At 40.5% G+C, this 11000-nt stretch overlaps 1 protein-coding gene across 8 annotated transcripts in view; it reads left to right on the top strand.

The window, feature by feature from the left end:
- The first annotated feature begins 1674 nt into the window (after positions 1-1674).
- CFAP20DC (CFAP20 domain containing) overlaps positions 1675-11000 on the top strand; it is a 350823-nt gene continuing 341497 nt past the window's right edge. For 7 of the 8 annotated variants that reach the window (XM_012462831.3, XM_012462830.3, XM_012462834.3 and 4 more), the window contains exons 1-3: positions 1675-2084; positions 5042-5131; positions 7861-7954. In XM_012462831.3, coding sequence (XP_012318254.1) covers positions 2064-2084; positions 5042-5131; positions 7861-7954 — 205 coding nt within the window. In that variant the 5' untranslated portion in view covers positions 1675-2063. Of the gene's footprint in view, positions 2085-5041; positions 5132-7860; positions 7955-11000 lie in introns of those variants that run through there. The other variant, XM_064367280.1, reaches the window with a different exon arrangement.

Here is an 11000-nt window from a genome sequence, read left to right as displayed (position 1 = left end):
GAGGTGAGACAGAGACTGGAGAAATGGAGCCACAATTCAAGAGGTGCCAACAGCTACCAGAAGCTGGATGAGGCAGAGAATGGATGGATTATCCTCTAAAGCCACCAGCGGGAGTGTGGCCCTACTGACACTGATTTGGACTTCCAGCCTCCAGCACTATGAGATAATAAATTTCTGCTGTTTTAAGCTCCTCCCTTTGAGGTAAAATTACAGCAGCCACAGGAAACTAATGTACTCATCCAATGTTACTCCCAGGAGAATTCATGATATTTATCACAAGTTGTAATTATTTGCTATTTTATTTTTCATCTATCTCACTCCCCTATGTAAGATCCATGAAGATGGGGCCATTCAGTGCACACTCAGTCTCTTAGCATAGTATTTGAAACATCTTATGTTCCTAGAAACTATCTGTTAAAACAATTAGTGGGTAAATGTCCCCCATAAACTTACCTACATAACACAGAGACCACGTCAATTGATCACAATTGTCAAAGCCTCCAGCACAGAGCCTTGCAAGAAACTGCTGTTGAATTAAATTTGATGGTCTAGAAATCAGGAAGTCTGATTCTAGACACTATACTGCAATGTATAGCTGTGCCATGGCCCCACTTCTATTTCCCTTCCATCTGTTATTTGGCTTAGAATGTTCGAGAGGGTTTATTCCTTACCTGCTCTTCTTATCTTTGGTAAGGAGCGGGTCCAAATAACATTCATTTTTGCATCCCTTACATAATCCATAGTAGTTGGCATATGATAGGACAATAACTGTTTGAGGGTTTCGGGTCAAGTGAAATGATACTGGGCCTTAGACTAAAACATAAATGAAACTCAACACTGCATCCTTGAGTAAATTCCTAATAGCTGTGAATCTCAGTCTTCTCAAATGAAAAGAGACAAACCCTTACCTCACAGAACTGTGAACCTGTGAGTCACTCAGCCTATAGCAGGGATTTTAAGAGTATTAACCTATGCCATTGACCTAACTCAGCCATGAGTACAGCATCAGACGAGAATCTCTAACTGGTGCCATATGAGTTTGGCCAAGCCATTTAACCTTTCTGAGCAACAGTTCCTTAGCCAAAAATTGACAATAGTACCTTCCATGTAAGAAGTGGTTCTGATCTAGAAACTAAATAAAGTAACAATAGTTACACTTAAGTGAGTGCTAGTCTCGATAATATAAATTATTTTCAACAAAAAATCTTAGCTTCCTAGGGTCTTCTGAAACAATGGAAGGGTCCAGCAGACCCTCTTACTGCCTCAACGAACCCAAATTTGGGAACCTTCGAACTAAAGGCCTCGTGAGGGCTCCGTGAGTCCATGACTGTATCCTTCAGGAACCTACCAGTTAGCAATGTTTACCAAGAGTAGAGACCAAGCCGATGTGGCAGGTACACTAGAAGAGTCCAGTACCTGGCATAGCCCTAATCCACGCTGAGTTTAGGCTTTTTAGCCGGCAGAGGTCATGGCCTAAGGGGAATGCCGGTCACTGTTTGGAGCCTCCACCATTTCTTCAGGAGTCTCGCGGTTGCCCGGGCAACGCTACGTCACCGCGTAGCCTCCCGTGCCCGTTGGCGTTAACCCCAGAGAGCGCAATGCGCAGGCGCCCAGTGGGAACTAATGGGCGCGGCCGGAACGCTGGTGGCGCTCGGCGTTGCCCTCTCGCTGTCGGATTCCGGGGTGCGGCGGCAGCAGGAGCGCGCCTGCTTTTCTAGGCGAGCGGGCGGTTGTCGGTGGCTCCGCTGGGCGCCCTGTCACGTAGGTTACGCACACAATCACTCCCTAGGACGGCCCGGAGCCCGCCCAGGCAGCTGCCACCTCCGCAGACCCGGGCACCCCGGAGGCTGGGGCCGTAATGGTGCGGGTCGAGCGCCCGAGATGGAACTGACTAGGGGCCGGAGGGGCTGAGAAGAGCCTGCTCAAGTTGGGGCCAAGCACGAAGCCCTTCCCGGCCCGTCGGGCTCCTGGGTTCCCGCCAGCCGATTTCCAGCCGTCAGGGTCACGCCACTCACTGGAAACCCTGAACTCTGTGCCCCACAAGCCCTGGGACCCCTGCGGGAATGTTCAAAAATGAGTACCAGGTAACCCAAAACGGTTCTCCAACCTGTCTATATCTTTCTCCTCTTGGGTGACGTAGCCCGTGATCGGGGTGAGGATAAAGTGTACCCTCTACCCCCATAATACGGTCTTTATCGTGGGTAAGACAGAATTAATGAGTGAATGCTATTGACCTGGAAAGAAAGCAAAACAATTGTCTAGGGCCTATGATTTGGCTTTTGTTCACTCTCCAACTCAGTGTTTCTTAAGGTGTATGAATTAATTGTCTGTGATTCTGCTTAAAATGCAGATTTCAAGCCCCCCCACCGAAACCTCCTGAATCAGAATCTTGAGGGCAGGGCCCAGAAATCTTGAGTTTTAACAAGCGCCTTTGAGACTCAGTATTCATTCAACACTGGTATCTCAGAAGCAATTTAGAAGAGTGAATGAGTGAATCGATGCATTAGTTACACCAAGAAAGAAAATAAGCACTTTGGCTATGAGCTGTTTTATTTTTCCATAATTGGGAGTCAGTGAATCTCAGACATTGGAGTACATCAGGATTTCTTGGGATACTTGTAAAAATGCAGATTTCCTGATCCGAATCTCTAGATGGGGGTCACTTGATTTACCTTTTTAACTACTTCCCCCAAGTGATTCCTCTGCAGGGGGTCCAAGGTTCACAGTTGGAGAAACACTGCTTCTGGGTCGTCCTCAGTCACTTTGAGTATCATAGAGTGTCTCCGTGCCTGACCTGCTTTCTTCACCTCACTGGACATCTCCCTTCCTGCTCTCCCCTCCTCACCTCTGCATGAGGTTACACTCGTTGTTTACAGTATGTTTACGATGCTAGTCCGGCTGTTCTGATGAACGTTTATTACTGTATCTAATCAGTCCTCCACTGGTCTCCACCTCTTTATTGCTTCTGCCTTTTCACCCAACACTACCTGCCTCCTTAGGAGTGTCCTCAGAGTAGTCTGCAGTTCTCTTTCTTTTATCCCATTCGATATCACTAATTGGGCTAGAATACTTTAGAGATTTTGTCTCACTTCTCAAAGTATATTATCGGAAAAAAAAAAAAAAAAAGCGGCCGGGCGCGGTGGCTCAAGCCTGTAATCCCAGCACTTTGGGAGGCCGAGGCGGGTGGATCACGAGGTCAAGAGATCGAGACCATCCTGGTCAACATGGTGAAACCCCGTCTCTACTAATACAAAAAATTAGCTGGGCACGGTGGCGCGTGCCTGTAATCCCAGCTACTCAGGAGGCTGAGGCAGGAGAATTGCCTGAACCCAGGAGGCGGAGATTGCGGTGAGCCGAGATCGCGCCATTGCGCTCCAGCCTGGGTATCAAGAGCGAAACTCCGTCTCAAAAAAAAAAAAAAAAAAAAAAAAGCATGTGCCCACTACAGAGAACTTGGAGAACATAGGAAAGCAAAAAAGCAGCAGGGAGAGTTCGCTGTCTCACCAAGTATGAGGATTTTTCTCCTTTAAAACAACCAGCTGTCTCAAATTTAAAATTCATAGTGAAATATGACCTGCCCTCAAAGCTATAGTAATTCTATCCCATATACAGTTTGCACATAACTCTGCCTAAGGAAGAAGATATTAAATGTCTTACCTTCAAGTGGTTATGTGTTACAACTCAGAGGCAAAAATATCTTTATATTACTAAGAAAAATTAAAAACTGGAAATTCCTTATAGAAATTAGATTTGCTCACATATTGTTTGTAATTCAAAGCATAGTCTTAATATCAGATTCTCATTTTTTGCAATAAATTCTTCCCCAGAGATAAACATCTTATTTAATTTCCCTTTCCTTTCTTTTCTTTTTTTTGAGACGAAATCTCACCCTGTTGACTGGCTGGAGTGCAGTGGCATGATCTCGGCTCACTCCAACCTCCGCCTCCTGGTTCAAGCAATTCTCCTGCCTCAGCCTCCTGAGTAGCTGGGACTACAGGCATGTGCCACCACACCAGGCTAATTTTTTGTATTTTTAGTAGAGACAGGGTTTCACCATGTTGGCCAGGATGGTCTCGATCTCTTAACCTTGTGATCCACCCACCTCGGCCTCCCAAAGTGCTGAGATTACAGGCATGAACCATAGCTCCCAACCAATTTCCCTTTTTTAAAATAATTAAAGCTTATGGACATTCAGTAATATCTTCAGTGTGGTTACATAAGCGTGTCCCTTCATATTCTCATGTTTACAATGGGGAACCAGTAGCCTGTCTGTAGAAATGATATTTGATTTCTCTTGTACAGATTTTATTGACCTTCACATTAATTTGTATTACATATATAAAAATATCTTGCTCAAAATAAGACTTCCTTAAATTCCTCCCAGGCCTTTTATAGACTGGTACTAAACTATTTAATTTCCCTCCCCATTTTTTGAATATCTTTGATAGTGCCGTTGAGCCCCTGCTGTGAATTGAGTATTGTGCTTGAGGGTTAACGTTTAGTATCTTATGTAATCCAACAACCCATTTTACAGATGGAGAATCAAGAAGTTAAGTAACTCTGAGGTCAGATATTTAAAATGCCAGTGTTGGAGCCCCAGTCAGTATGACTAGAAAACTTGTATTCAAAGAAAACTGCCTGAATGTATTGGCCTGATTCAAGAATTGGGTTTAAACCTCTTAGTGTGGGTTGCAAAACACAGTCTGTAAAACATAAAATGTTTTGCAAGAATGATCTGTATGCATCAAGTAAATGAGTCCCACACTGAGATACTGTAAGGTTTATATGGCACAATTTTTTTAATGTTTGTCATGCTTTAAAAATAGATTATTTAAACCATTAATCCATGGTTACCCAAATCAGAATGGTTGTGGTTTAGATACAATCAAGATATAAAGTAGGAGTAGTAACAGGGATAATGTTTCATCCCAGATCAATTTAACTGACAGATAGTGGGAACACTGGTTATAGACTGTGTGTTGGATAATACTTCCTTGTTAGCATTGTCTTTTACTTTAAATATTTTGTTTTCATTTTTTAGGGAGGTGCATTTGTTGAAATTTTCAGTGCTCAAGGAAAAAATCCTGGAGCAAAATGGAAGATCCTTGGCAGTCCATCTGTGATTTGGAAAGTAAGTGTTAGAAATTAGAGCCACGTAAATCAGGGGAAGAAATGTGAGTGAAGGTTATAGAAGAAAGGGCTTGATCAAATTTCAGAACTGTTTTTCCTGTTCTTTTCCTCCAAAACCCTTTCATGACATTGTTGGCTGCAGCTGTCCTAGACACCACTCCTCAGTTGTCTAAGACTTTGGCACACAGGTCATAACCCTTCTCTGTACTCCATGCCCTCCTACATATCATTTTAGATGACTTCAGTATCTGTAATAAAAATTCTCCAAGCCCTGGGCTTCTCAGTTTCTTGATTTCTTCATCTTTAACAATCCTTTCCACTCTACTTCAGCATTCATCCCTACTGTCTTACCCTGGTCCTTATTACCACAAACTGTAGGACCTCTGAAGTTAGTAAGTGAGACATTGGGATGTCCTTTTCTGACCCCAATCTTTATTCTTTTTTTTTTTTTTTTAATTTATTGCATTTTAGGTTTTGGGGTACATGTGAAAAACATGCAAGGTTGTTGCATAGGTGCATACGTGGCAGTGTGATTTGCTGCCTTCCTCCCCTTCACCCATATCTGGCATTTCTCCCCATGCTATCCCTCCCCAATTCCCCACCCCCCCGCTGTCCCCCCAACTCCCCCACAACAGACCCCCATGTATAGTGCTCCCCTCCCTGTGTCCATATGTTCTCCTTGTTCAACACCCGCCTATGAGTGAGAACATGTGGTGTTTGATTTTGTGTTCTTGTGTCAGTCTGCTGAGAATGATGGTTTCCAGGTTCATCCATGTCCCTACAAAGGACGCGAACTCCTCGTTTTTAATGGCTGCATAATATTCCATGGTGTATATGTGCCACATTTTTCCTGTCCAGTCTATCATCGATGGGCATTTGGGTTGGTTCCAGGTCTTTGCTATTGTAAACTGTGCTGCTATGAACATTCGTGTGCATGTGTCCTTATAGTAGAACGATTTATAATCCTTTGGATATATGCCCAGTAATGGGATTGCTGGGTCAAATGGAATTTCTATTTCTAGGTCCTTGAGGAATCGCCACACTGTTTTCCACAATGGTTGAACTAATTTACACTCCCACCAACAGTGTAAAAGTGTTCCTATTTCTCCACATCCTCTCCAGCATCTGTTGTCTCCAGATTTTTTAATGATTGCCATTCTAACTGGTGTGAGATGGTATCTCAATGTAGTTTTGATTTGCATTTCTCTAATGGCCAGTGATGATGAGCATTTTTTCATATGCTTGTTGGCCTCATGTATGTCTTCTTTTGTAAAGTATCTGTTCATATCCTTCGCCCACTTTTAAATGGGCTTGTTTGTTTTTTTCTTGTAAATCTTTTTTAGCTCGTTGTAAATTCTGGATATCAGCCCTTTGTCAGATGGGTAGGCTGCAAAAATTTTTTCCCATTCTGTTGGTTGCCGATTCACTCTATTGACTGTTTCTTTTGCTGTGCAGAAGCTGTGGAGTTTGATTAGGTCCCATTTGTCTATTTTGGCTTTTGTTGCCAATGCTTTTGGTGTTTTGGTCATGAAGTCCTTGCCTACGCCTATGTCCTGAATGGTTTTGCCTAGGTTTCCTTCTAGTGATTTTATGGTGTTAGGTCTTATGTTTAAGTCTTTAATCCATCTGGAGTCAATTTTAGTGTAAGGTGTCAGGAAGGGGTCCAGTTTCTGCTTTCTGCATATGGCTAGCCAGTTTTCCCAACACCACTTATTGAACAGGGAATCCTTTCCCCATTGCTTGTTTTTATCAGGTTTGTCAAAGATCGGGTGGTTGTAGATATGTTGTGTTGCCTCCGACGCCTCTGTTCTGTTCCATTGGTCTATATCTCTGTTTTGGTACCAGTACCATGCTGTTTTGATTACTGTAGCCTTGTAGTAGAGTTTGATGTCTGGTAGTGTGATGCCTCCTGCTTTGTTCTTTTTGCTTAGAATTGACTTGGCTATGCGGGCTCTCTTTTGGTTCCATATGAAGTTTAAGGTGGTTTTTTCCAGTTCTGTGAAGAAGGTCGTTGGTAGCTTGATGGGGATAGCATTGAATCTGTATATTACTTTGGGCAGTATGGCCATTTTCACGATATTAATTCTTCCTAACCATGAACATGGAATGTTTCTCCATCTGTTTGTGTCCTCTCTTATTTCGTTGAGCAGTGATTTGTAGTTCTCCTTGAAGAGGTCCTTTACATTCCTTGTTAGTTGTATTCCTAGGTATTTTATTCTCTTTGTAGCAATTGTGAATGGCAGTTCGTTCTTGATTTGGCTCTCTTTAAGTCTGTTATTGGTGTATAGGAATGCTTGTGATTTTTGCACATTGATTTTGTATCCTGAGACTTTGCTGAAGTTATTCTTAAGGTCGCTTGCTCAGTTACTCCACTCTGTTCTTCAACTTCATTGGGACCTTTAGGCCATTGACTGTTCTACTTTTCCTGTGTTTCATTTTATTTGTTTACTTATTTTCTTTGTCTTCCTTTTCTCTCCAGCCCAGAATCCATCATCCATAATTTCAGTCACTTTCCAGTCAAGACTTTGAATGCCCTTGCACTTTGTCCTTTCACCAAGCCTCTGTATTCTAGTTCCCAGCAAGTCTCAGAATAAGAGTACTAAGGTCTGAGCCTACTTTTAAGTCATTTGAATATGGGATTTTTCTCCCTGTAGATCTGAAGTTTCAATTTTATAGTAGAAGCCAAATAAAATATCCTTTGATAACTACTGTTTTCATTTTGTTCTATAGGAGTTTGATAAAGAAGTTAAAAGTTTTGTGTTTGTCCTGGAAGGCAGCAGCCAAACAAATAAAATTCAATTACCAAAGGAAAATAAGCAAATCCGTAAGTAATATTTTTAATATTGAAATTTAACATTTTGGACTCAAAGTTATGCTTTTATGTCTCATAAACAGGCATGTTAGTATGACTTATACTGACATCTGTTTATGTAAGGTGATAGAATTTTTTTTTTTTAATTTAGAAGGTAACTGTATGCTAGGCACTATGCTAGGCCTTTTAAAAAATATGGCCAGGTACAGTGGCTCATGCCTGTAATCCCAGCACTTTGGGACGCTGAGGCAAGTGGATCCCAAGGTCAGCCTGGCCAATATGGTGAAACCCAGTCTCTTCTAAAAATACAAAAGTTAGCTAGGCGTGGTGGCTTGTGCCTGTCATCCCAGCTGCAGGAGGCTTAGGCAAGAGAATCACTTGAACTCAGGAGTCTGAGACAGGAGAATCACTTGAACCCAAGAGGCAGAGGTTGCAGAAAGCTGAGATTGAGATTGTGCCACTGCATTCCAGCCTGGGTGATAGAATGAGATTCCTTCTTAAAAAAAAAAAAAAAAAAATATATATATATATATATATATATATATATATATACACATACACACACACACACACACACACACATATATACACACACACACACATATATACACACACACACATTATATATATGTGTGTGTGTATATATATATACACATACATATATATACACACATATATATACATACATATATATGTATTTACCTCACCGTCTTCTAGAAATGTAGTATTTTAAGAAGATTTAGAAGAGAAGAGTATTTAGCAGCCATTAATTATGATAATAATAGTATTTATTGAGCACTTACTATGTGCCAGGAGCTTTGTAAGCATTTAATATTTATGAACTCTTAATCCTCATAATAGTTCTTTTACAAATGAACAAACCTAGATTGGTTCCTCATCAAGGCTAAACTTTAAAATCAGGGTTTCTAAATTATAAGAAATTAATTTGTGAGAAAAAAATGTATCAGAAATATGATATAAAGCATTATTATTATTATTATTTTATTATTTTGAGACGGAGTCTTGCTCTGTGAGATGGCGGTCACCTCCTGTGGAAGTCTGACCTGTAGACCCTGACTCAAGGACAGATGAATGAATCCACTCTCACACCATTACAGTGTTTCAAGTGGGCTGGGGATGGCCATTGGCTGCTTTCAGAGGATGAAATGCAACCAATCGACCAAGACTACCTGTTCTTCCACACATTTATTCCCTCAAGATTTTACAATAGAGGTTCTAAGTTAACACACTTGTGGATAATTAACATGGTTAAGAGAACGGTTTTACGACTGGTATAAGCTTTAGGTTCTGGGGGCCCAGAGTAAATGCTAACAGGTAATTCCCCTTTGATCTTACCCAGAGAGGGCCACCCAGCACAAAATTAACAAGAATAAGCAGTTAGAGTGGAGACAAAGGGATGTGGGGTAAGGCCTTTGATCTTCTCTGTCTCTTTCTTAGCTAATGTTAATGAGGCAGCTGCCTTCAACCTGCCTCAATAAAACTTTTTGGCCTTCCAAAAGGTTTGAGATTACAATCTATAACTTTTCATAATAATTAATATTGCTAGCCACCGCAAGTGAATATCAACAGCTCTGTCACCAGGCTGAAGTGCAGTGGCACGATCTCAGCTCACTGCAATCTCCACCTCCCTGGTTCAAGCGATTCCCCTGCCTCAGCCTCCTGAGTATCTGGGATTACAGGTGCACGCCCCCACACTTGGCTAATTTCTTGTATTTTTTTCTAGTAGAGGTGGGAATTTCACTAGTTGACCAGGATGGTCTCTATCTCCTGACTCAGGATCTGCCCACCTCAGCCTCCCAAAGTGCTGGGATTACAAACATGAGCCATTGTGCCCGGCTGATAAAAAGCATCATTTAGTAACATGTCAACTCATATGCTTATTACCTTTTAATATTAATCTCTAATTAAAGTATAGATATAAATACATGATTTAACAAAAACCCAAAGAATCTATTTAAATTCTTATTTACTTTAGAAATTAAGATCAGCATTTTAAAGCGGAAGAAACTCTGAGAGATAACCCAAATTTATCAGAAGCCCAGTTATTAGCAGAGATAGAGTTACAATTCAAGGCTCTGCCACTAAATCAGACTTTGAGTAAACTGATTGATTTAAGGAATATGATTTATCAGAATGATTAACTAGATTTTTCATCAACTATGTCCTATGTTTTAAATCTAAATTTCAGGTGATTTAGAAAATAAAAATAGTTGTTTTTTATAATCATCATTTACTTATTCCTTCATTCATTAGGACATTTATTGAATACCTACCATGCATGAAGCTCTATAAAAAGACCTGTTGTTGGTACCTGATTTTATAATTTTAAGTCCATTTTCTAAACTTATATAGGTTCTGTACTTTACATAACATTTGTACCATTTCAAGCTACTGCATGCATAGTCTAGATTTCTAAGACATAAACTAGCTATAGAAGTTATAGATGAAATATGATTTATTTTAAAGTGGTTTGCAAATGTTTTTTTCTAAACTAAGAGACTGGAAAAAAGAGAGAATCATCATTAAAAATAATTTTTAATTTACTGCCATTTAAAGATTATGGTTTCCTAATAGTTTGTGTGTCTGCAATAGCAGGTGTTTTGCATTTCCATATATATTTATACTTACAAGTGAGGTGAACGAAGATGATCCAGGGAAACCTGTCTGAAACTGTAGTTTCATCTTGTTACAAGAGACATAGGCCATCTTTTTAAGGATATTGATTTTGTAAGACAGATGGATACATTTGACTTTCAAGAACATGACTTTGTTCTAAGCCAGTGTTACTTCTTTTGTTTCTTTTCTTAACTTATAAAGCCCACCTGTGTTTTCATTTAGTGCATTCAGCATCTATGCACGTGGTTACCTTATTAATAAAATCAATCACTTTTAGTAACCTTTGTCATTTGATTCTGAGAAAGATTCCCCCTCTACTAAAGGCTAAAAGATTAAATACAAGCTCTGCTTTTCCGTTTTTATCTGAAGGTTTTTTTGTTTTTAAGAAACAAACCAAGTTTAATGTGTCATAATTTTTTTA

Source organism: Aotus nancymaae, unplaced genomic scaffold (genome assembly GCF_030222135.1).
Source record: "Aotus nancymaae isolate 86718 unplaced genomic scaffold, 86718_ANA_hifiasm-v0.15.2.pri h1tg000067l, whole genome shotgun sequence".
Taxonomy (NCBI): Eukaryota; Metazoa; Chordata; class Mammalia; order Primates; family Aotidae; genus Aotus; species Aotus nancymaae.
Note: the sequence above shows the minus strand (reverse complement) of the source record. Positions and strands in the feature narration are given on the sequence as shown.